The sequence below is a fragment of the Chionomys nivalis genome, chromosome 4 (assembly GCF_950005125.1).
Source record: "Chionomys nivalis chromosome 4, mChiNiv1.1, whole genome shotgun sequence".
In the NCBI taxonomy this organism is placed as follows: domain Eukaryota; kingdom Metazoa; phylum Chordata; class Mammalia; order Rodentia; family Cricetidae; genus Chionomys; species Chionomys nivalis.
This window is the reverse complement of record NC_080089.1, coordinates 53286804-53311785: the sequence shown is the minus strand read 5'-3', so window position 1 is coordinate 53311785 and position 24982 is coordinate 53286804. Positions and strand designations below refer to the sequence as shown.

Genomic DNA, 24982 nt, shown 5'->3' with positions numbered 1-24982 from the left:
TGCCCTGGTTCTGAGTGTTTCACATATAGTTACTCATTTAATCTTTCCAACAATCCTAACAGGAAAGTAACACTATCATTCATACTTTAGAGCTGAGGAGACTCAAGTGTTGGATGGCCCCTTGCCTATGGAAACTCCAAGTAGAGCCCCTTTCCTGGCCTCTATGAGCTTTTAGAGATCATCTGTGTTTCTTGGCTCCTGACCTCTTATCTCCATCTTGCAAGTCTGTCAGTCTGAGTTGTCCCCCCTCTGTTACATCTCCGTCTCAAAATCTGCCTCTCTACCTCCCTCAATGAAGACCTAGAGATTACAGTGATATACATCCTGCATTTTGAAGTTGTTTGGGTATGCGGAAGTCTTTCCATGTAATAACTTGTCTGCAGAGAGGAATTACGTAGCTGTCTTGAGGGAAGGGGGCCTATTATCTTGACTATCATGGGAGACTAATTGCACTGTTAAAATGAGGGTGTGAAAAGTAACTGAAGTACTTTTAGATTTTAAAATTTTAAACTGACAAAAAATTTTTTCAGACAGTTGTCACATACCCATTGCTGCTCTTGCCTCTATTCCACCCGAGGTGCCAGAATTATACGCATGTGTCACCACACCTTGCTTATGCTAAACATTTAAGAAAGGTTTCATTATGTGAATATAGCTGGTTTATAACAAGCTGCCACTTTTTTTGACTCTTTTTAAAATTTATTTTTTACTGAAAATGGATATTTAAATAGAATGTATTGTGATTATGTTTTCCCCTTTCCTATACTCCTCCCAGACCTTCCCCACTTCCCCACCCACCCAAATCCACATGATTGTTTCTCTTACCACAGCACAAACAGGCGTCTGACAAATAATATTAAAGTAAAATTAGATAAAATTAGAACAAACAAATCAGAATAGGACCAAATAAACCAACAGAAGGAAAAGAGCCAAAGAAAAAGCACAAGAAACACAGACGTAGGTATACACACATTCACACAGAAATTCCATTAAAACAAGCTGGGAAACCATAATATATGTGCAGAAGACCTGCAAAGTTAAAAAAAAAAATCCCCGAGATAAAGCCTTCTAGAAGTATTACTGGTTTTGTTTTGTGTTGCCCCCTCTACTGCTGGGCATGGGGCCTGGCATTGAAAGTGGTTTGTATATCCTGTGAAACTTCATTGAAGAAAACTAATTTTTCCTTTGTGAGCAATTATTGTTTGGGTATAGCTTCTGAGTTAGGGATGGAGGCTTGTGTCCACTTCCCCTCTCAGTGCTGGAACCTGTGCATATGTGCATCTTTCCTCTTGTGTTGGTAGAGAGTTTTGAACAGGGAAGACAAACCATTGGCTGGAATTTATATTTGTTCATGTGAGAGTCTTGGCCACATGTTGGAAATCCTCAAGGAGCTTATAGAATGACTCATGATCAGATTGTCCCCTAGGCCAGCAGATAAGTCTCTGTGAGTGGAACCTAACCATCAGTGATTGAGTGAGGGGTCAGTGTGCAGCCAAGACTGAGAACCATCAATACTCACTCACTCTCTCTCTGTGTTGCTGAGAATGAAACCCAGAGTCTTGTGCTTGCTTGGTAAGCACTCTACCATTGAGATATACCTCAGCTCTGAACTGGAACTCACTATGCAGCCCAGGTTGCATCCTGAGTGTTGGAATTAGAATCTTACCCCTCTATGCCCTGTGTCTTAGTTAGAGTTCCTATTGCTTGTGACCAAAAGTTACTTGAGAAAGCAAGCATTTATTTCACTTTACAGGTCTTAGGTCACATTTCATCACTGAGGGAAGTTAGGGCAGGAACTTAAGACAGGAACTTGGAGGCATTAAGTGAAGCACAGCCATGGAGTAATGAAGCTTACTGGCTTATTCCTGATGGCTTGCTTAGCCTGCCTTTCTTATATAACCCAGGACCATCTGCCTACGGGTGGCACTGCCCCCATAGTGCTGGGCCCTTTCATATCAATCATTAATCAAGAAAATACCCTACAGACTTGTCTAAAGGCCAATCTGATGGAGCCATTATCTCAATTGTGGTTCTTCTTCCTAAATAATTCTAGCTTGTGTCAACTTGTCAAAAATCTAATCAGGACACCCAACTTACAGCAGCTGCACTTCTTAAACTTTTGTATACACATGGATCTAGAGACACTGTTGAAGTGTAGATGCACAGTACACTTTAAAAAGTACTTTCTTATTGCTGCTATTGGTCTGTTGATGCTCTCTGAGTAACAGTCTTTGCTGTGCTACAAAAATCCTGGAATTTTAGCCTCACAGATTGTAGGCCATAGCTGAGTTCAGATTTCAGTAAATAACCCAGCAGAATGTCAAAACCATTTGTATGGGTTTTTTAGCTAAGACTTTAAATCCTGACTTTGGGTGAACATACTTATCAATAAGTTTAGTCATATTCAACCACTTATTTTATCTTTTGTGATTTAACCCTAGAATCTATCCCAATACATGTTTTCTGGAATTCTGCTGATACAAACTGGAAAGATCCCACAAGTCCAGTGTGGATGTTGTTTCCTCTTGGAACTGACCTTAGGCTAAACTGGGATCTAAACTTCATTATGGCAGGGAGAGACATCGGAGATGGACATTAGACATTTAGTTAAGTTATTGAAAGGTTTTTATTTAAAAGAGTTGGCTTCTTGGTGTGGGTTTTGAGGAGACTCCTCCCAGTATGAAGTTTGGGAAGTTATAAGATATCCAGAACTTAGCTTCATGTTTTAATTCAAACATTGTCCTCTAAAGAGACAGTCCCACTTGTCAGTCATGATTCCTATATTTCATTTGGAGAGTTGTATTTTCAGATGGTACTAAACATCCATACACCACACACTCAGGCTTTGGGCTAGGTCCTTAACTGCATTTGTCTTGATGATGACATTGAAATAGCTAGCTGCTTTGAATTACTTACATAAATATTGTCAGTTTTTCTAACTTCTTAATTTTAAAAACAGAAATGAGAACGGAAAGTTGTATTTCTCTAGCTATATTGTCATTGTCAATCAGTGATTAACGGGGGGGGGGACTTAGCGTCTGTGATGCTATCTCTTAAGGACAGAGTGGCAATTTTGCTGATCATTGACATTTTCATTTGTTGTTTACAGAAACTTATTGGAGAAGTGTTTAACATTGTGAGCCAACAGTCTACTGCCCGACCAGGCTGCATTATTGAACTTGATGCAATAACTGACCAAGTAAAAACATGCTTTCAAATTGGTGATGTTCTGTGCTCTTTGATTCTCTTTATTCCACAGTGTTTTCTATGTATATATTTTAGGATGATTCTCATTTCGTAAAATATCCATTGTCTCGTGAATCTCAAAGTGTGGTTGTGTGTGCGTGTGTGACTAACTACTAATGATTTGGGAGTTTCTGCCCTCTAATTGACTATCTGTGTCTTTTTCTCTGATTTGAAGGAAGTTTGATTCAACCAGGGAAACTATAACCCAGTGTGCATGTCCTAAGGGAAGATACAGTGCAGCTGTGCAGAGTCTCCAGCTGTGGTCCCTCCTTCTAGCTTCCATTTTAGCTCAATAGGGAATACACAGCATTTACTTGCTTGGGGCTCAGATTGGGCATTTTTATGAGAACCATTAAAATGCAGATGAAAGTAGCCTCAGCTTGGTGTTTCTATTCACAGCCCTGCCCTACGTGTAGTCAGGTTTCCTCTCTATCTCCTACCTGGGGGAAGAGGACCAATGGGAAAAGTCGATTTATCTTTATAATATTTTTTTCTTCTGGGCTATGCTTCTGGACTGAAAGAGTTACACAGCCATTAAAAAAATTGCTTTGAGGAAGTAACCACATCTTTAAAACAAAACAAAATGAAAAATAAGACAAGTATAGAGGTACTTAAAAATTTTCCACAGTGCTTGCATTTTTATGGGAAATGAAGATATTTCTACTTATATGGAGAAATTATCACATCAGCTTTAGTAGCAGAAATGGAGCTGCCAGATTCAAGTTACTAATGAGGCGTCCAAGGAAATTGTAATTCTCTGTTCTCAAGCTGCACTATTATGCATTAAGTTCAACTCATTATTTCCTTTTTCTGCTCCAGAGAGATCTAGAAGAGTGCATTTCCCAACTTGGGCCCCTTTGCTCTCTGCACCATGGGATATTGGTGTGGTCCACTCTCACCTAGTGTTCCCTTGACTATACACCAGATTTGCTTCCCATCTGCTTCTGATTTTCAGTAGTACAGGGTGGTCAAGTCCAGCCACTGCAAGTGAACGGTTTATAAATCTCAGAGTCTAAAACTCCTTGTAGGTTTGTCCCAGTGTGTTCTCTGATCGCCCCGTCTTCCCCTCCCTCATTTTCTCTTATCTATCACTATTTGTCTCAGTTCCCTCCTCCCTGACTTAATCTTTTTTCCCCTCTTTCCTTCCCTGATTGTTTTGTTTGTTTTTGTGGCAGCTGACTGGAACTCACCACTGCCTCAGCCTCCAAGTGCATTGCCACCACTTGTCTGTGTTTTTTAGTTTTGTACTCATGAAGGATTACCCTTCATTTGTTCCTTTTCTCTTGGGAAGATGACCTTATGTTATATAAGAGATTTTATACTTTTTACTTGGAGAGACGTTAAAAATGCTCTGATCTTTGATATACTTTTTATGGCTTAACCTAATATTATAGTCCTATTTCATTCTGTGTAAGAAATGAAAATTACCCAAAATTTTAAGATTATTCTGTGTTCATTCAGTGCCAAGCTAATCAAAACTACTTTCTGTGAGGTTGTCATCGATGGTCTCAGCACTCTTCCATTGTATTCCCTTCCTGTACCTTTTCCTTGAATTTCAGTTTACTAGGTAGTTCTATGTGGCTGTCTGTGATTGCTTTTATTCTCTGTGTGGTCTGGAAACATGGCCATGCAACATATCTCCAGTGGTGCATTTCATAGGTCCTCTCTTGACCCTCTATACTCTCATGTAAATGTATTATGCAAAGGTTGTCATCTGCTATAAACAGGTTCTCTCACACTAAATGGTCTACAGGGGTGCTCTGTTTGTTGGTGGACCTCTCAGGTAGACTTGGAAAATCTGCTGGTTTTTTAGTCTAGTGAGCATAGCTCTCAGGGCTGGAAGTGGTTTATGTCATTTAACTACATTTGTATCTTTTGAATATTTTTTTTAAAGATTTATTCTTAGTATTTTAATTATGTGTAGGCATGTGTATCAGATTCTGGGTATGATGTACACATGAATGTTGGTGCCCAAGGAGACCAGGGGTTTTGATCTCCTGGAGCTGGAGTTACAGTTGAGAACCACATGACATGGGTTCTGGAAACTGAACCTGGGTCTTAAGCTCTAAGTGAGCTTTCTAGGGCCAGTGTTTGTTTTTGTTTGAGATACATATCTGATACTCTGTTTTGCAATTGGCTGTGCTATCTTTGAAAGTACTTTTTTTTTCTTAATTCAAGAACGTCTTTGCTTTCTCCCTGCTGTTTTCTTTCTAGTTAAATTAAGAATAGACTTTATATAGAGATTTGTGTTTTGTATATTAGTGTGGGGAAGGTGGGGAATGGGAAAGAAGGAATTTCAAAGATGAAAAGCTTCACTTTTCTCCTTTGTAGTGTGGCACAAATACACAGCTACTGCATGTGTTTCAAGAAGACTTTATTATTGGATATAAACCACACAAAGAAGATATGGAGAAAAAGGAGAAGGAAACAGAAATATTTTTTCAGCCATCACAAGGTATGATTTTGAGGGTAGGTGGAGGCTTGTTTTTAGCTGATGAAGTGGACTGACTCACTGCCACTCCAGAACTGCCTGAAACAAACAGTGGCATCTCCTCTGGGAGGAAAAGTGAGTTTGCTTATTTTGATCATTAAAAACTCCCAGCTTTCATCATGTGTGGGGTTCTAAAGTGATCACTCAAGCTTGGGCATGTCCACAGTCATCTGTCAAAGCTGCCTGGGTGTCAGGCTGGAGAGATGGCTCAGTGGTTAAGAGCATTTGCTGCTCTTCCAGAGAGCCCACCTTTGGTTCCCAGTGCCCCCCTGTTTTGGAAAGAAAGTAGGTTTTCTATAAGATCTTTAGAAAACAAACAGTATGATGTTTAGTTTCAACTTCAGAATTTCACATGAAGTATTTCTTTTAGAAATTAGGATTTTGTATTTATAGCAGTCCTGCTATATTAAAATGAAAAAGCATGTACTAAGAATTCATTCTCTACAGTGAATGAATTTTATTTTACCAAGGGTTTCCAAACAGTTATCCCTTTTTGATGTATTTCTTATGCCTCTGTCAAATTAGGCAAAGATTTTAATTTTTTTCTTTAATGCTTCTTGAAGTTTTTCTCTTTTGTGTATAAAGTTTCTCTTTGGTTTTTCTACCAGTTGTATAACTGTTTTCCTAAAGACTTTCCACATGCATATTTTTCTCATTCCTTCCTCTTCTTATTTTTGTTTTTCTAGCTTTTTAAAGAAATAAAAATACTTTATGTATATGGGTGTTTTGCCTGTATGTATGTCTGTGTACCAAGTGTGTGCCTAGTGCCTCTGTAGGTGAGAAGAGAGCATCGGCTCCCCAGGGACTGGAGTTAAGGGTAGTTGTGAGCTGCCATGTGGGTGCTGATAACTGAACCTGGCTCTTCTGGAAAAGCAGCTGTTGCAGCTAGGGTTTCTGTTACTTTGATGAAACATTATGACCAAAAGCAAGTTGGGGAGGAAAGATTTTATTTGACTTACACTTCCACATGAAAGTTCATCACCAAAAGAAGTCAGGACAGGAACTCCAGCAGGGCAGGAACCTGGAGACAGGAGCTGATGCAGAGGCCACCGAGGTTTCCTGCTTATTGGCTTGCCCCTCATGGCTTGCTCAGCCTGCTTTCTTATAGGACCCAGGACGACCAGGCCAGGAATGGAATCAACCACCAGGCCAGGAATAGAACCATTAAGAAAATACCCAGCAGCTGGATCTTTTGGTTTTCAAGACAGGGTTTCTCTGTGTAACAGCCCTAGCTATCCTGGAACTGCTTTGTAGACTAGGTTGGCCTCTAACTCACAGAGATCCACCTGCCTCTGCCTCCCAAGTGCTGAGATTAAAGGCGAGTATTACCACTGTCTGACTCCAACAGCTGGATCTTGTGGAGACATTATTTCAACTGAGGTTCCCTCCTCTCTGATGACTCCAACCTGTGTCAAGTTGACATAAAACTATCAAGCATAGTAGTCAGAGCTCTTAACCATCTCTACAGCCCCCTACTGCATTTATCAAAGTGATATTTTTGCTTACATTATCAAACTAGTGAAATAAAAATCTTCAGAATCATAATAAATAGTTTTTTTGTTATTTGCCTAAAATACTGGTTGGTTTTTTTTGTTTGTTTGTTTTGTTTTGTTTTGTTTTTTTTGAAACAGGGCTTCTCTGTGTAACTTGGGCTGTCCTGGAACTCACTCTGTAAATCAGGCCGGCCTTGAACTCACAGAGATCCGCCTGCCTCTGCCTTCCAAGTGCTGGGGCTAAAGGCATGCGCCACCACCGCCCGGCTAAAATACTGTTATTTTTGTTTGTGTTTTGTTTGAATCTATACAAAGTAGGTTCACATATTCTTGTGCACATGAATGGCTGGGGACTAAATTCAGGTACTCACACTTACCTGGCAAGCATTTACTAACTTAGCCACCACCACCCCCGCCGCCCAAAAGTTTTCATTTTAAAAGAAAGTTTATATTGTTCAATGTAGGTCTCATTTTCACTTCCAAGGAACACAGCTGTGAACAGGAAAAAAATGTACCCATATGTGAAATTCCTGTTTGTTCTCTGTGCCTTCCTTTACCACTGTTGCTCTCTCAAATTACTTACAAATTTTTAAAAATGTTATTTCACGTAAAAAAAAGCATAACAGGATAAAAATTTTTCTATCTATCTATCTATCTATCTATCTATCTATATCTATCTTTGTATGTGTGTGCATGTGAGGTCAGAGGACAACTTGGGTTCTGATGATTAAACTCCAATCTTCAGGCTTGGCAGCAAGTTCCTTTACCCCTGACCCATCTCACTGACCCTTACATTTAATTTTCAATGCCTGATTAATGGCCCATCTTTGAATTACTTTTGTGTTGGCCTTTATGTATTTATTAAATTGAAGTTTTATTTAATATTGTGTATGTATGAGAGAGTTTTTAGTGTGCATCTGGAAGGGTACGACTTTGTGGAGGCACTCTCTACCTTTTCGTGGGTTCTAGGAATTGAACTAAGGCTTGTGTGACAAACTTGTTTACCCATTGAGCCATATCACTGACCTCTTTGTGTACACTTGATAGAGCCCAATTAGTTTTGATAGCTCTGTAGCTTTTGACACAAACATTATATTAAAAATTTAAAATCATCCTTAAAATGAATTCTTCCTGTATGAGTCCATTTTCTAATGTACTTCAGTAGTCTAGTGTCATAACTGGTATAAACAGAGATTTTAGCTGTGATTTTGGTCTAAGGTTGAAAGACTATGGATGGTAGCAGAGTCCTAGGGCCAGCTCAGAATATCACATAGGAAGAGATAGGGAACAAACCTCTTCTCTCTACCTCTTAGAAAGCCACATTATGCAACATAGCGACTTCATCCTGACATCCTTATCCAATCCTACCACCTTCTAGAGGCCCCACTTCTGAAAACTACAGTCAGATAATGTTTCTACCTTCTTAGTACCTTAATACAGTGGGAATTAAGTCAGCAAGAGTTTTTGAAAGGACAAATCATATTCAAGTAAATCACATTTTGCTTTCTTTTCAACTTCTGTGCATATCAAGAGGTTCTTTTTTATCTTTAAAAATGTTTTTCTAATCCTACAGAAAAACATTAATTATTCTCTTTTTCTTTGAACAATAGGATATCGCCCACCACCGTTTTCAGAAAAATTCTTTTTAGTAGTCATTGAGAAGGACAGTAATAATAACTCTGTTCTCCATATGTGGCACCTTCATCTTAAATCTGTACAAGCGTGTTTAGGTAAGTAATTATGTACTGTTTTATACAGGGATGATGCAAAATAAAAATAAAAAATTCTTTAGATTGGCTGATTCTTGACAATGAAACAATGAACTATAAATTGTGTTGATGATGAGAGTAAGAATCTCTGCCAAGCTTTATTTATTTTATATTATTATTACTATTTTGATGTGTTTGTGGGGGGTGGGGTCTTGTGATACAGCCTGAGCTGTGATAAAGCGCAGCCCAAAATACTTAGTCTCCTGAGTGTTAGGTTTCGAAGATCTATACAACCATGCTGAGCTTCAGAAACTGACTGACCCTGAAAATAAACCAGTTTGTGGGCACATTAGGCACACTGGAAAAAAAAAGAAAGGTTGGCTGAGTTATTTTTAGTTAACATTTATCGAGTTTTTACTGCCTGTTTGCGATGCCATGTCTTTAAGTGAGCTCTGCTGGTACATTTTTGTAGACTCTGATTGTTCTGTGATACACTGTGTATCAGCTTAGCATTGTGAGAAACAGTTGCTATTTGGCAAAATATAAACACCTGAAGTTAGCATTAAGAAACACAATCATTTGTATAATAAATTACTCCATATATGCCTTACTATACTCATTTAGATTAATTATAAAGCAAAAAAAATGAATTTGGGGGGCATCATTTGGCACTCAGTAGCTTTTAGCTAGGAATTCATTGAGCTATATTTCCAGGCCAGTTTTCTTTTTGTTTGTTGGTTTTTTGAGGCACAATCTCATTATATAGCCTAGGCCAGCCACAAGCTCACTCTGTAGACTATATTGGGTAGTTTTTTGTTTGTTTTGTTTTATACTACTTTCTGAGAGCTAATTACTAAATAAAGAATTGCATGGATTGCCATATTAGGCTGACTCTGGGTAATAGGGTATTTTACATAGTTTTGTTTTTAACTTGTATATGATACTTAACTATTTTTGTGGATTACCGTGTGACATCTCAATACATAATGTTATGTGTAATCTTTGATTCTGTGTAGCTGTCTCATCATCTCAGACATTTATCTTTTCCTTGTCAAGGTGAATCTACTTTAAACTAATTAGTACAGAGTACTAAGAAGTGTCAAAAAGATTCTATTATTTCTCATAATTACATTACTAACCAGTTTTATAAACATGAAATAAGTGTCTTTACCTACTTAACAATCTCACTAGCTTACTAGGTTGCTTATTAAAAGTATAGATTACTGAGCTCTGTCCCAAGTTGATATAATTAGTGTCTCTGGGGCTAGACATGAGAGTTTGTGTGTTAGTGCATTTAAGGCATAGGAATGCTATACTATGTATGTAAGTTAAGGTTTTAGACCTCATATGTTGTGGTTCTCCCCTGACATGTCCATATGAAGGAGTTTGTCATGGTGAAAAAGAACCAAATAGTTTAAAAGTATATCTTCTCAAGGAACCCATAAGGAATCTGAGAATTGTCTCCTAAGAAGTGGAAGTACTGTGATGGAGAAATGGCTCAATGGTTAAGAGCACTGACTGCTCTTCCAGAGGAGCTGGGTTCAATTCCCAGCACCCACATGGCAGCTCACAACTGTCTGAAGATCCAGTTACAGGGGATCTGACACCTTCACACCAATGCACATAAAAATAAAGTTAAATAAACCATAAAAAAGAAGTAGAAGTACTTCCAAGAAGCTGCATTTCTTAGAGAATAAGAAAATATCCTCTCTCGTATATAGTGTGATGAAACATCTCAAATGTATTTGCACAGCCAAAGCTGCAGAAGGGATCTCATCTGACAGCCTGCTCTCAGTACCTGGACAGAAGAAGGTGGACTCTTCTCCAGAAACGCCCCCTAGTGTGAGCTCCATGCCTCACTCATCGTCAATTGCCAATCTCCAAACTGCTAGTAAACTCATTCTGAGTTCCAGACTGGTATACAGTCAGCCTCTGGACCTGCCGGAAGCTGTCGAAGTGATAAGAGCAACACCTTCAGCAGGTAGTGTTCTTGGGACTGAGCAGTGGTAGCTCAGAGTCTTGTCTTCTGATGTGTGCTGCAATGACATTGACTTAGTTATCGCTTATAGTGATCTAACCATTTACAAGCATGTTTTGTTAATAATATTTTTAATGATAAATTCAGTTTTTTGGCTCTCTTGACCATGCTCATGTGGAGGAGTAGGTAATGGTTAGAAGAAACCAAACAGTTTAAATGTATATTTTCTCATGGCGACAAGGAGTCTAAAATTTATCTCCTAAGAAGTGGAAGTATTTATAAGAAGCTACATTTCTCCCCCCTCCCCTGCCTTTCTTTCTTTTTTTTCTCATTATGTAGCTCATGCTGGCCCTGAACTTTTGGCCTCTTCCTGTCTTAGCCTCCTGGGTGTTGGGAATACCTTTTTCTTTAAAAGTATCTATCAAATCTTGTTCACAAATACATAATAAAGGTAAAACATGATTATCACAGAGTGAAGTCTTAAAATATTGTACATTTGTAAATTTAGGGATGGGATGCTACAACATAATACATGTGTAGGTCAGAGTATATTGTGCAGGAGTCACTTATGATAGGTTCAGAGATCATACTATGAGACGTGGGGGCACGTATCTTCAGTACTGAGCCATCTAGATATGAATATAATAGCAAAATGTGCTTCAGCGGTTCACAGACAAATGTATTTCTTCTCTGAAGTTTTGCCATCATAGTATTCCAAAATGTAGACAAGATACCTCACATTAAAATATGCATTTCAGGACATTGAAATGACTGTGCAGTAGAGGCATTCTCTGCTTAATGACCTGAGTGCACTCTCAGGTCCTAGAACGTGGCAGGGGCCTCCACGTATACACCCTGACACATGTGCACCTGCACTCACATACTGGAAATAGTTTTTTTATAAAGATATATCATCTACCTATCTATCTATTATTGGTCTTTCTATCTGCCCCCTCACCGCCATCGATATATCTTATTTTCAGAGCAGAATGTGACTGGCCTGTAACTATACTGACTTTAGCAAGGCAGATGAGGGCAGTTTGAAGGACTGGACTGGAGGCTGCATTTGAAATGATTTGCCACTTGTGGAATTCTAATTGGAGAGTTCCTAGGATAGTGATACTGACAAACAAAAATGGAGGTTCAATCTTACTTTGATTTCTGGTGGATACTGAGTATGGGGTGTTCTTATCCGTCCCTCAGACATATCTGCATTCACAGTGGAAAGATTACCTTGAGAAAAATTTTATTATGGGTTTTTGTTTTTAATGCAGATCTAGACAAATCTTTTTTTTTTTATTTATTTTTGGTTGGTTTTTGATGGAGTCTTTGTAGCTGAAGCTGGTCTGAAACTCATTGATGTATTTTAGGAAAATTTTGAACTTGTAATCCTATTGCTCTGCCATATAAGGGCTGGGGTTGTAGGTATAGTTCCCAAATACAAAGTTTGTAAAAAAAATCTTTTAAAATATTTTTAAAATCTTTTAAATATGGCTATCTGGTTAAGAGCACTTGCTGCTCTTCTAGAAAACTACAGTTAAGCACCCACATCAGGTGGCTTATAACCTCTTATAAATACAGCTCTAGGGATCTGTCAACTTTTTTTTTTTATTTATTAAAGATTTCTGCCTCCTCCCCGCCACTGCCTCCCATTTCCCCCTCCTCCCCCAATCAAGTCCCCCTCCCTCGTCAGCCCGAAGAGCAGTCAGGGTTCCCTGCCCTGTGGGAAGTCCAAGGACCCCCCACCTCCATCCAGGTCTATAAAGGTGAGCATCCAAACAGGCTGGGCTCCCACAAAGCCAGTACGTGCAGTAGGATCAAAAACCCAATGCCATTGTTCTTGAGTTCTCAGTAGTCCTCATTGTCCGCTATGTTCAGCGAGTCCGGTTTTATCCCATGCTTTTTCAGACCCAGGCCAGCTGGCCTTGGTGAGTTCCCGATAGAACATCCCCATTGCCTCAGTGTGTGGGTGCACCCCTCGCGGTCCTGAGTTCCTTGCTCGTGCTCTCTCTCCTTCTGCTCCTGATTTGGTCCTTGAGATTTCTGTCCGGTGCTCCAATGTGGGTCTCTGCCTCTGTCTCCTTTCATCGCCTGATGAAGTTTAATATTCAGGAGGATGCCTATATATTTTTCTTTGGGTTCACCTTCTTATTTAGTTTCTCTAGGTTCACGAATTATAGGCTCAATGTCCTTTATTTATGGCTAGAAACCAATTATGAGTGAGTACATCCCATGTTCCTCTTTTTGGGTCTGGCTTACCTCACTCAGGATAGTGTTTTCTATTTCCGTCCATTTGCATGCAAAATTCAAGAAGTCTTTGTTTTTTTACTGCTAAGTAGTACTCTAATATGTATATATTCCATACTTTCTTCATCCTTTCTTCCATTGAAGGGCATCTAGGTTGTTTCCAGGTTCTGGCTATTACAAACAATGCTGCTATGAACATAGTTGAGCATATACTTTTGTTGTATGATGGGGCATCTCTTGGGTATATTCCCAAGAGTGGTATTGCTGGGTCCAGGGGTAGGTTGATCCTGAATTTCCTGAGAAACCGCCACACTGCTTTCCAAAGTGGTTGCACAAGTTTGCATTCCCACCAGCAGTGGATGAGCGTACTCCTTTCTCCACAACCTATCCAGCAAAGGCTATCATTGGTGTTTTTTATTTTAGCCATTCTGACAGGTGTAAGATGGTATCTTAAAGTTGTCTTGATTTGCATTTCCCTGATCGCTAAGGAGGTTGAGCATGACCTTAAGTGTCTTTTGGCCATTTGAACTTCTTCTGTTGAGAATTCTCTGTTCAGCTCAGTGCCCCATTTTATAATTGGGTTGATTAGCCTTTTACGGTCTAGTTTCTTGAGTTCTTTATATATTTTGGAGATCAGACCTTTGTCATTTGCAGGGTTGGTGAAGATCTTCTCCCAGTCAGTGGGTTGCCTTTTTGTCTAGTGACAGTGTCCTTTGCTTTACACAAGCTTCTCAGTCTCAGGAGGTCCCATTTATTCAATGATGCCCTTAGTGTCTGTGCTGCTGGGGTTATACATAGGTAGTGTTCTCCTATGCCCATGTGTTGTAGAGTATTTCCCACTTTCTCTTCTATCAGGTTCAGTGTGTTCGGACTGATATTGAGGTCTTTAATCCATTTGGACTTGAGTTTTGTGCATGGTGATAGATATGGATCTATTTTCATTCTTCTACAGATTGACATCCAGTTTTGGCAGCACAATTTTTTGAAGATGCTCTCTTTTTTCCATTGTATACTTTTAACTCCTTTATTGAAAATCAGGTGTTCATAGGTTTGTGGGTTAAAGTCAGGGTCTTCTATTTGATTCCATTTGTCGACTTCTCTGTTTTTATGCCAGTACCAAGCTGTTTTCAGTACTGTAGCTCTGTAATAGAGTTTGAAGTCAGGGGTGGTAATGCCTCCAGACGATCCTTTATTGTATAAGATTGTTTTGGCTATCCTGGGTTTTTTGTCTTTCCATATAAAGTTGATTATTGTCTTCTCCAGATCTGTGAAGAATTTTGATGGGGATTGCATTGAATCTATAGATTGCTTTTGGTAGAATTGCCATTTTTACTATGTTGATCCTCCCAGTCCAAGAGCAAGGGAGATCCTTCCATTTTCTGGTGTCCTCTTTAATTTCTTTCTTCAAAGACTTAAAGTTCTTGTCAAATAGATCTTTCACTTCCTTGGTCAGAGTTACCCCAAGATATTTTATGCTATTTGTGGCTATCGTGAAAGGTGATGCTTCTCTGATTTCCCTCTCTGCTTCCTTATCCTTAGTGTATAGGAAGGCAACTGATTTTTTGGAGTTGATCTTGTATCCTGCCACATTACTAAAGGTGTTTATCAGCTGTAGGAGTTCTTTGGTAGAGTTTTTGGGGTCGCTTATGTATACTATCATATAATCTGCAAATAATGAAAGCTTAACTTCTTCCTTTCCAATACGAATCCCTTTGGTCCCCTTATGTTGTCCCTGCTGCTTGGCTCTCTGCGCCGTGCCGGTCCCCACCTCTTGGCTGGCTGTGCCGCTGGTCTCTGTCAACTTCTTATGGCCTCCAAGGTCACCTGTACTCATGTGCATATATACAAACTTGGACATATACACATACTCATACACATAACTAACTAGTAAATATTTAAAGATACTTGGAAAGTTTGGCATGTGCTCATTTGTTTATTGAAGCTCACAAATAATTATATTTACAGAGGCCTTATGAAATGTTTTCAAATGTTTCATAGACAGTAACATCCCAAGTCAAGTAATAACTGTTCCCTGTTATTTATATGGAACAGACTTATGTGACTAAATGGTTTTCCCATTCTTCCAAAGGTATTGATAGATTGGAACTTGTATCCAGGTTTTAAGACCCCAGATATTAGTCATTATCTTATGGTTGGAGATAGATGGGAAGCGTTAGTGATTATAGACAGGAATGACATGTGAGGGTTCTGGTTCAACCTTAACAGAGGGTGAATTAAACGGAGTAAGAGATAAGATCTACTGATCTTACATTTTGTGGTTCTCTGATTATGACTGTTTTTCTTTCCCTTTTGTTAAGGTCATCTGAGTTCCTCTTCAATTTATCCAGTGTGCCTTGCACCTTACTTAGTGGTTACAACTTGTTCGGACAACAAAGTACGCTTCTGGAAATGTTGTATGGAAACTAACTCACTGTGCAATACAAGTGATGGGAAGGAAACCTATCACTGGAGGAGATGGCCCTTGATGAATGATGAAGGAGAAGATAATAGCAGTACTGTGAGCATTGTGGGAAGACCTGTCGCTGTTAGCTGCTCATACACAGGCCGCCTGGCAGTGGCTTACAAGCAGCCTGTCCACCACAATGGTTTTATTTCTAAAGAGTTTTCTATGCATGTCTGTATATTTGAATGTGAATCTACAGGAGGGTCAGAATGGGTTTTAGAACAAACGATCCATCTTGATGATTTGGTTAAGGTTGGGAGTGTACTTGATTCAAGAGTCAGTGTTGACAGTAATCTGTTTGTGTATAGCAAATCAGATGCCTTTTTAAGTAAGGATAGATACCTTATTCCAAATATCAAGCATTTAGTACATTTGGACTGGGTATCAAAGGAAGATGGCTCTCACATTCTCACAGTGGGGGTTGGTGCTAATATCTTCATGTATGGGAGACTTTCAGGAATTGTAACTGATCAAGCTAACAGTAAGGATGGAGTAGCTGTCATTACTTTACCACTAGGTGGTAGTATCAAACAAGGAGTTAGGTCAAGATGGGTTCTTCTCAGATCTATAGACTTGGTATCCTCTGTGGATGGCACACCTTCACTGCCTGTATCTCTTTCTTGGGTAAGAGATGGGATATTGGTGGTGGGAATGGACTGTGAAATGCATGTGTATGCCCAGTGGAAGCATTCTGTCAAATTCGGAGACACTGAAGCTGACAGTCCTGTTGAAGAGATAGCGATACAAGATCATTCTGCCTTTAAATCCACTATGTTGGCAAGAAAAAGTATTGTTGAAGGAGCAGCTATCACTGATGATGTCTTCTGTTCACCAACTGTAGTTCAAGATGGTGGCTTATTTGAGGCTGCACATGCACTGTCTCCGACTCTCCCACAGTATCATCCCACTCAGCTGTTAGAACTGATGGACTTAGGGAAAGTTAGAAGAGCTAAAGCCATTCTCTCCCACTTAGTAAAGTGTATTGCTGGTGAAGTTGCAATAGTTAGGGATCCTGATGCTGGAGAAGGAACTAAGAGGCATCTGTCTCGGACCATTAGTGTGAGTGGCAGTACAGCAAAGGATACAGTTACCGTTGGAAAGGATGGCACTCGGGATTATACTGAGATAGATTCTATTCCTCCGCTGCCACTACACGCATTGCTTGCTGCAGATCAGGACATGTCCTACAGAATTTCGGAAGAGAGTACCAAAAAGCCACAGTGCTATGAGGCTCATATTGAAAGCCAAGCAGAGGATCAGTATTCAGAGCTGTTCCAAGTCCAGGAGATAACAACAGATGATATCGATTTAGAGCCAGAGAAGAGAGAGAACAAATCAAAAGTAATAAACCTGTCACAATATGGACCAGCTTACTTTGGCCAGGAGCATGCTAGAGTACTTTCCAGTCATCTAATGCACTCAAGTCTGCCAGGCCTTACCCGCTTGGAGCAGATGTTCCTTGTAGCACTGGCTGATACTGTGGCAACCACCAGTACTGAGCTTGATGAAAACAGGGATAAATACTCAGGTAAGCTGTCTCATCATAAATGTTAGGTTTATTATTAGTAAAAATACTGTGCTGTCTGTGTAATGACTTACATGTTAAGTTTTTTTTTCTTTCAAGTCTTGTAGGGAAAAAGACTCATGGATAATTACTATAAACTATACTTGATTGTAAAAAAATAAAATTGAGGCAGGCTGTCACTTGCGTGTGTAATGTACAGATTTGTGAAGTCTGTATGCATTCTATGAGTACTTATATTCAAACATTTGTCTTAGTATTTCAAAAAGATTGATTCCTAATGATGTTTTCTTTGGTAAAAATGATCCCTTTTTTGCTGTTTTTTTTTTTTTTTTTTGTATCATGAAACTTTTAGGGACATCAGAAATCAGCTTGCTTATTTTTCCATTTGAGGCATAGTTTTTGAAAAGGGTTTATTTTATTTGATGAATGTTTTTCTTACATCTATGTATATGCCCTGTATGCATGCCTAGAGCCTGTATCAAATCCCCTGAAACTGGAGTTACAGTTGATTGTGTGTGCTAGAAACTGAATCCATATCCTCAGCAGGAACATTAAGTGCTCTTTTTTTTTTTTTTTTTTTTTTTTTTTTTTTTTCGTTTTTCGAGACAGGGTTTCTCTGTGGTTTTGGAGCCTGTCCTGGAACTAGCTCTTGTAGACCAGGCTGGTCTCGAACTCACAGAGATCCGCCTGCCTCTGCCTCCCGAGTGCTGGGATTAAAGGCTTGCACCACCACCGCCCAGCCATTAAGAGCTCTTAAATGCTGAACAATCTTCAGCCCATAAATGACTTTTTATAGCTATATAAATTTGTGCAAAAATTTCAGACATTTAATGTAATGTGTATTTTGCCATTTGAAACTAGATATCATTCTTTCCTGTCCAGCTAGTTGAAGGCCATAGGTTTGATTATAAGCAGTGACATTTGCAAAGGAAACAAAATTATTTATCATGCATTCATTTGTTCATACACTAAATATTATAGAGGATTTAGGGATTACTATGTGCCAGGTACTTTATCCCATTTAATTATAATCCTCTAGTGGATAGGTGGCTAATTCTCTCTCTTTCTCTCTCACATGAAGGTAATAATCCTTAGAAAATTTAAGGGATTCATATATAATCAGTCATACAGGCATTAAATGGCAGTTATAGGGTTCATATGTGGAAAATGTTGCTTTCAAGCCTGCATTAAATCACTTTGGGAGCGGGGATAAAAATGTTTACCATAAGCATAAATATTGTTGACAGGTTTAAGTTCTCACACTATAGCCCTACAATTTTCCTTCTGTGGATTTAAATAACCAGAGATCTTAGAAGGTTTGCTTGTGACACACTTTCTAGAAATGTTGAGAAGTAGAAGAAACTTACCATTATTACACAGTTGTGGGAAGTGGGGCAGTACCTTCCCTAGAACGTCTGTAAGTCCTGAACAATTGATACTGTTAGCTGTTTTTCTCTGGGGAGTTAGAAAGCAGGGTTGGGGGCTGGAGAGACGATACAGCCATTAAGAGTGCTTGCACTTTTGTAGAGGACCCAGTTGGTTCCCAGTACCCACACTGAACAGCTTAGAACCGCCTGTGATCCAGCTCTAGAGTACTCTGGCTCCTTAGAGCTCCTTGTGTATTTTCACTCGTGTGCCCATACCCATACGGACACACAGACACAGGCACACACAGACATACACAAACAATTTTTAAAGAATATAGACAAATCTTTAAAAAAGTATATACTTTTTGTAATGCATGAAATAGTTTAAACTCTCTGATACAAAGTTTTATCACTCACTGGCTAATAGTATATAAATGATTCTGGTCACAGTGGACGTTCATGAACTAGACAAGGCAGGAATGGTATTTCCATTTCATAGGTGGGGAATTGAACTTAAAGTTGAAATAATTTGTATATCTCAGTCAAAAGACTCTAAATAAGAGACCTTTTCTCTTTGTTCTGGTGAGACAGCTTCTGTCATATTGATGTTCAGTTCACTGGCACATGCTCTCATATCAGTTCTCATGGATCAGTGTGCTCATTTCCACTTCCTCTTTGGGCCTCTTCTTAGTCCGTGAACACTGGCGCATGCTCCTTTCTCAGGGCCTTTCCTGTGCATAGAATGCTCTTCCATATCTATACATGGCTCATTCCCTAACCTCAGATTTAATCCCATTGTAAAGTTCTTCTTTGGCTCCATTATATGAAACAGAACACTCTTGATTCAGCACATCCATCTCTCAGTCCATAGCATTTATTTCCCTATATTATGCATTAAATTACTTTACCTCTGCCAGTCCTGTAGTGCTCTTAGGCACTATGCAGTAGATATAAAACTGCTCGGTGTGTAAGTGGATGAATGCATATAGGAAGCAGAACTGAAACTACACCTCAGCAATGACATATTTTGATTTCTTCGGAAAATCCTTTGCCTCTGGGGACTCCGTCATTTGCTGGCTTAGGTTCTGTCAGTGCTTTTGCACTGTAAAGTAAATTTGTGGAATCAGGCTAAAGATTTAAGTTGCTCTTTCTAACCTAACACTACTAGCCCAGAGAATAAAATTTCAAATCTTTGGTAGTTTTTGGTCAAGTTAAACAGCCTAGAAAAATGTTAGTTTCTTAAATTATTGTAACAAAGATTTCACTTTAGTTATATAATTCCTGTCAGTACAAATCTCAGTTCATAAAAAGAAGTCTGCCAAGAGTTGCAAACTTACTGTTTTAGTCACTGTTCTATTGTAGTGAGGAAACACCACGACCAAAACAGGTCTATAGAAGGGAAGGTTTTTGGGGCTTCCAGTTTCAGAGAGTGACCCCGTGACCACCATGGCGAAGAGCATAGTAGCAGAGAGACAAGCAGCGGGAAGGCGTGGCGCTGAGCAGAAGCTGGGAGCTTACATCTGATCCACAGGCATAGTTACACATTTCACTAGATTTCAGTGTTTCTTTCATTTAGTATAAGTATAGGTACTACTGTTATTTGTACTAATAGGTAACTTTATTTTTCCAAATAATTTTTCACTTAGCAGTTTTAATATTTGTGTCTTAGAAAGATACAGATTTTGTAAGAACACTAAATTATTTGCAAAGGAGTACATTAAAATACATATATTTTGTGCAGATTATTGCAAAGTTTAATGTTCAGTTCATACCTTTTGAATCTGTGGCTGTTCAATCCTGTTAAATCTCTTTTTTAACATATTTTCTTGTTAAAATTGCAGGAAGAGACACCTTAGATGAGTGTGGTTTGAGATACTTGTTAGCAATGCGCTTGCACACATGCCTGTTAACATCACTGCCTCCTTTATACCGAGTCCAGCTCCTTCACCAAGGTACTCTACTTGCTGTTTGAATCTTTTCACCCCTTTGATTTAATGTGGTGGTGGTGGGTGCGTTTGTGTCTTAGCAGCAGGTGGGTCATGTGACAGTAGCCTGAGATTGTCATGTGACATGGTACCTACTTGCCATTTCTTTTTTTTTTTTTTTATTCTTTTTTAATTAAAATTTCCACCTGCTCCCCATTTCCCATTTCCCTCCCCTCCTCCCAAATATTGCCCTCCCCCCACTTCCCTCCCCCTATCCCCACTCCTCTTCTCCTCCCCCCACTCCATTCCCCCTCCCTCTCGATACTGAAGAGCAGTCCAAATTCCCTGCCCTGCGGGAAGACCAAGGTCCTTCTATCTACGTCCAGAAAGGTGAGCGTCCAAACAGGCTAAGCTCCCACAAAGCCAGTTCATGTATTAGGATCGAAACCTAGTGCCATTGTCCTTGGCTTCTCATCAGTCTTCATTGACCGCCATGCTCAGAGAGTCCGGAATCAACCCATGCTTATTCAGTCCCAGACCAGCTGGCCTTGGTGGGCCTCCCAATAAATCAGTTCCACTGTCACAGTGGGTGGGTGCATCCCTCGTGGTCCTGATTTTTTGCTCATGTTCTCCCTCCTTCTGCTCCTCATTTGGACCTTAAGAGCTCAGACCGTTGCTCCAAATTGAGACTCTGTCTCTACCTCGATCCATCGCCAGATGAAGGTTCTAAGGTGATATGCAAGATATTCATCAGTATAGGATAGGGTCATTTCAGGTTCCCTCTCCTTAGTTGCCCAAGGTACCAGCTGGGGACATATTCCTGGACACCTGCGAACCCCTCAAGAGTCAAGTCTCTTGCCAACCCTAAGATGGCTCCCTTAGATAGTTTATATACTTCGCTGCTCCCGTATCCATCCTTCCTATATCCCAACCATCCCAATCCTCCGAGCTCCTCCCATCCTCCCCTTCTCATATTTCTCATCCCATTTCCCCTTTGCCCCATGCCACCTCACCCGCAAGTTCCCAGTTTTTGCCCTGGAATCTTGTCTACTTCCCCCTCTCCATGCGGATGACTATATGATTTTCTTTGGGTTCACTTTCTTATTTAGCTTCTATAGGATCACACATTATATGCTTAATGTCTTTTATTTTATGGCTAGAAACCGATTATGAGTGAGTACATCCCATGTTCCTCTTTTTGAGTCTGGGATACCTCACTCAGGATAGTGTTTTCTATTTCCATCCATTTGCACGCAAAATTCGAGAAGTCATTGTTTTTTACTGCTGAGTAGTACTCTAATATGTATATATTCCACACTTTCTTCATCCATTCCTCCATTGAAGGGCATCTAGGTTGTTTCCAGGTTTTGGCTATCACAAACAATGCTGCTATGAACATAGTTGAACAGATACTTTTGTCATTTGATGGGGCATCTCTTGGGTATATTCCCAATAGTGGTATTACTGGATCTTGGGGTAGGTTGATCCCAAATTTCCTGAGAAATCGCCACACTGATTTCCAAAGTGGTTGCACAAGTTTGCATTCCCACCAGCAATGAATGAGTGTGCCTCTTTCTCCACAACCTCTCCAGCAAAGGCTATCATTGGTGTTCTTGATTTTAGCCATTCTGACAGGTGTAAGATGGTATCTCAAAGTTGTTTTAATTTGCATTTCCCTTATCGCTAAGGAGGTTGAGCATGACCTTAGGTGTCTTTTTTGCCATTTCTTGTTTCTGTCCCGCAGCTCTGCCCTGCTCTGTGACCGTTGTTCCAACAGTAGTGGTAAAGTTGTAGTAGGAGATGTAGGCCCGAGGCTGTAATAATTCAGTGTCTCTATGGGACAGCTCTGAAGTTGTCTGATGCCTTCTCTTTAAAAACATAAATTTTATTCTTTGTGTTGTTGTGTCTCTGCCCCCCCCTTCCTTTTCATAGGATCTCTCTGTGTGTCACAGGCTGGCCCTGAGCTCTTGGTGATCATCCTTGAGCTTCAAGGTGATGAGGCTACGTGCATGTTTCACCAGGCCACACTTTATTAATTTTTATCTAAGTATATATTCTTTGTTGCTATCAAGGAAAGTTAATGTTTCAGGAAGAGTTCCCATATTGACCTAGTACATTTGCTTAAGTCTAACATATTGCCACACCCCTGATTTGAGACAGATGTTTATCATCCTCCTCCTATAGAAACAATAGAATTTTAGTGTGACTTCCCTAAACAGGATTCTTTATAAGCATTTAGACTCCCAGTCTGGTTCTCATTTCTTTAGACTGTATGCCCATTTGGGGTTTGGAATATGGTCATTAGAATCCCAAGCTTGCTGGACTGTTGTCCTTACTACTTTGCCTTCAAAAATAGTCTTTGAAAACAAGAGCTAGTTTTTTTTCATTTATGTTTAATTTTTGGTGTCTTTTTATTTTGTGTGTGAGTGTTTTGTCTACCTGCCTGTCTGTACAAGCTTGTAAGAGCAGTCAGTGTTCTTAGCTGATGAGCCATTGCTCTAGCCACACAAGATTATTTTTATTTTTATTGTTTTGGAAGTAAAGTCTCACTGCATACCATGCTCTTGTGGACCCAGAGCTTGTGGCAGTTCTTGTTCTACTTCCCAAGTGCTGGGATTACAGGCGCTCCACCATGCTTGGCAAAACCAAGATTTTCCTGTGCATTAAAAATATACTTCATCTACTCAACCCTTATTTTCAAGACATTTAGATTTTCTGTTTTTTAAAACTCAGTGATCATTGCAATGAATTATCTTATAGTGTTACATAAAATACTTATATTTAATATTGTTATTTTTCTTTATATTTAATGTGTTCTGATTATTTCCACATGTTATTTTATTAATTTAACATTTTTGGAACAGGTATATATTTCTTGTTAGTTTCCTAGCAGTTGAGTTACTGAGTCAGAGGGGGACTTAACTCTTAGCTCCTTAACTCTTCCTTAGTATTAGCAAAATGTCCTTCAGAAAGAATATTCATTTACATTACCAGTAGTGTTTGATATCAAAACTCAGCCTATAATCAATATCTGATTCATTTTTCTGTTCGGTCGTTCTCCCCTCTTCTCCCTCCCACTTCTTCCTCTCTCACCTGTCTTTTCCTCCCTCAACTCTGGTAGGTCTTTTAGTCCTTTATTTCTTCCCTTCTAATTAGCGAGATGAGCCTCATGCCTGTGTATATTCTTTACATTAAGTGCAACTAGAAGTATGTTTATTTATTTATTTATTTTTTTGGTTTTTCGAGACAGGGTTTCTCTGTGGTTTTGGAGCCTGTCCTGGAACTAGCTCTGTAGACCAGGCTGGTCTCGAACTCACAGAGATCCGCCTGCCTCTGCCTCCCGAGTGCTGGGATTAAAGGCGTGTGCCACCATCGCCCGGCTAGAAGTATGTTTAGAGCTTGCCTTAAGTAACCTTTAACTCTCTGGTTAGAGCAAAGGATAGAGCAAGTTTTAGAATTCAGTTCCTCAGGTAAATGACAGTGGAAATAATAATGTTTGTAGGCCAAAACTTTCTGCTTGACCAATGTTTGCTCTTTGTAAATTTGGTACCTGTACATGGGAATAATTTGTTACTCAAGTATCTTTATTTTTCATTGATTCAATTTCAGTGTTAATCTTTTGTTTCAAGTTCTCAGGTAGCTAAGGATGGGCTCAAACTGAAGATGATCTTGAACTTCTGATTTTCCTGTCTCCACCTCCTGAGTACTGGGATTATATGCATGTGATACTATACCACATCATCTCTTAATATTTTTGTTTTATTTTAAATATGAAATTTTATGTGGAATAAAAGTTAAGTCATTTGGATGTTATATGTCTTGTCACTGATCTTGAATTCAGAAGCTTATAGTATAAAGTCCTGAGAGTTCTTTTATTCTGCCTTTCTGCTTGAAAATGCTTGTTAGAAAACAAGAAATATGTAACTAAGCAAAATATTGTTTTGTTGTTATTGATATAGTTCACAAGGTTATTGTTTCATGTTTCCAATTTAGGTGTGTCTACCTGCCATTTTGCCTGGGCTTTTCATTCTGAAGCAGAGGAAGAACTAATCAATATGATTCCAGCAATTCAAAGAGGGGACCCTCAATGGTCTGAATTAAGAGCCATGGGAATAGGCTGGTGGGTGAGGAATGTTAACACACTTCGAAGATGCATTGAAAAGGTAACTTTGTTTCAATGGATGTTAAAAGACTGTCATTTCCCCTTCTTTCTTCTCCCCTCTCTCTTAAATTCATGTTCCCTATTTGTTTAATCATTGTTATACATATGCACGCACGCTATTCCTTCTTTCTTCTGTATTTATCTCCCTCCCAATTAAAGCACCCATCCCTGTCCCCCCCCCTCTTCAAAATACTTACACATTTCTATTCCTTCTCTGTTGCTTCTCTACCCTTCATGGTTTTTTTTTTTTTTTTTTGACACAGAGTGTTATGTAGCCTAGTCTCTCTTCCTGCCTCTACTAGCAAACATTCCATTTTTAAAATTCCAGAAAACCTACTGTAGAGAACTAGTTTTTACAGTTTGAGAATTTCTTAG

The 24982-nt window shown here is 39.4% G+C and overlaps 1 protein-coding gene across 5 annotated transcripts in view; it reads left to right on the top strand.

The window, feature by feature from the left end:
- The window catches only part of Dmxl2 (Dmx like 2), a 136960-nt gene that overhangs the window by 54077 nt on the left and 57901 nt on the right, over positions 1-24982 (top strand). For all 5 annotated transcript variants that reach the window (XM_057768580.1, XM_057768578.1, XM_057768576.1 and 2 more), the window contains exons 14-20: positions 3110-3199; positions 5578-5701; positions 8841-8960; positions 10693-10920; positions 15483-17156; positions 20362-20472; positions 24439-24608. In XM_057768580.1, coding sequence (XP_057624563.1) covers positions 3110-3199; positions 5578-5701; positions 8841-8960; positions 10693-10920; positions 15483-17156; positions 20362-20472; positions 24439-24608 — 2517 coding nt within the window. The remainder of the gene's footprint in view (positions 1-3109; positions 3200-5577; positions 5702-8840; positions 8961-10692; positions 10921-15482; positions 17157-20361; positions 20473-24438; positions 24609-24982) is intronic.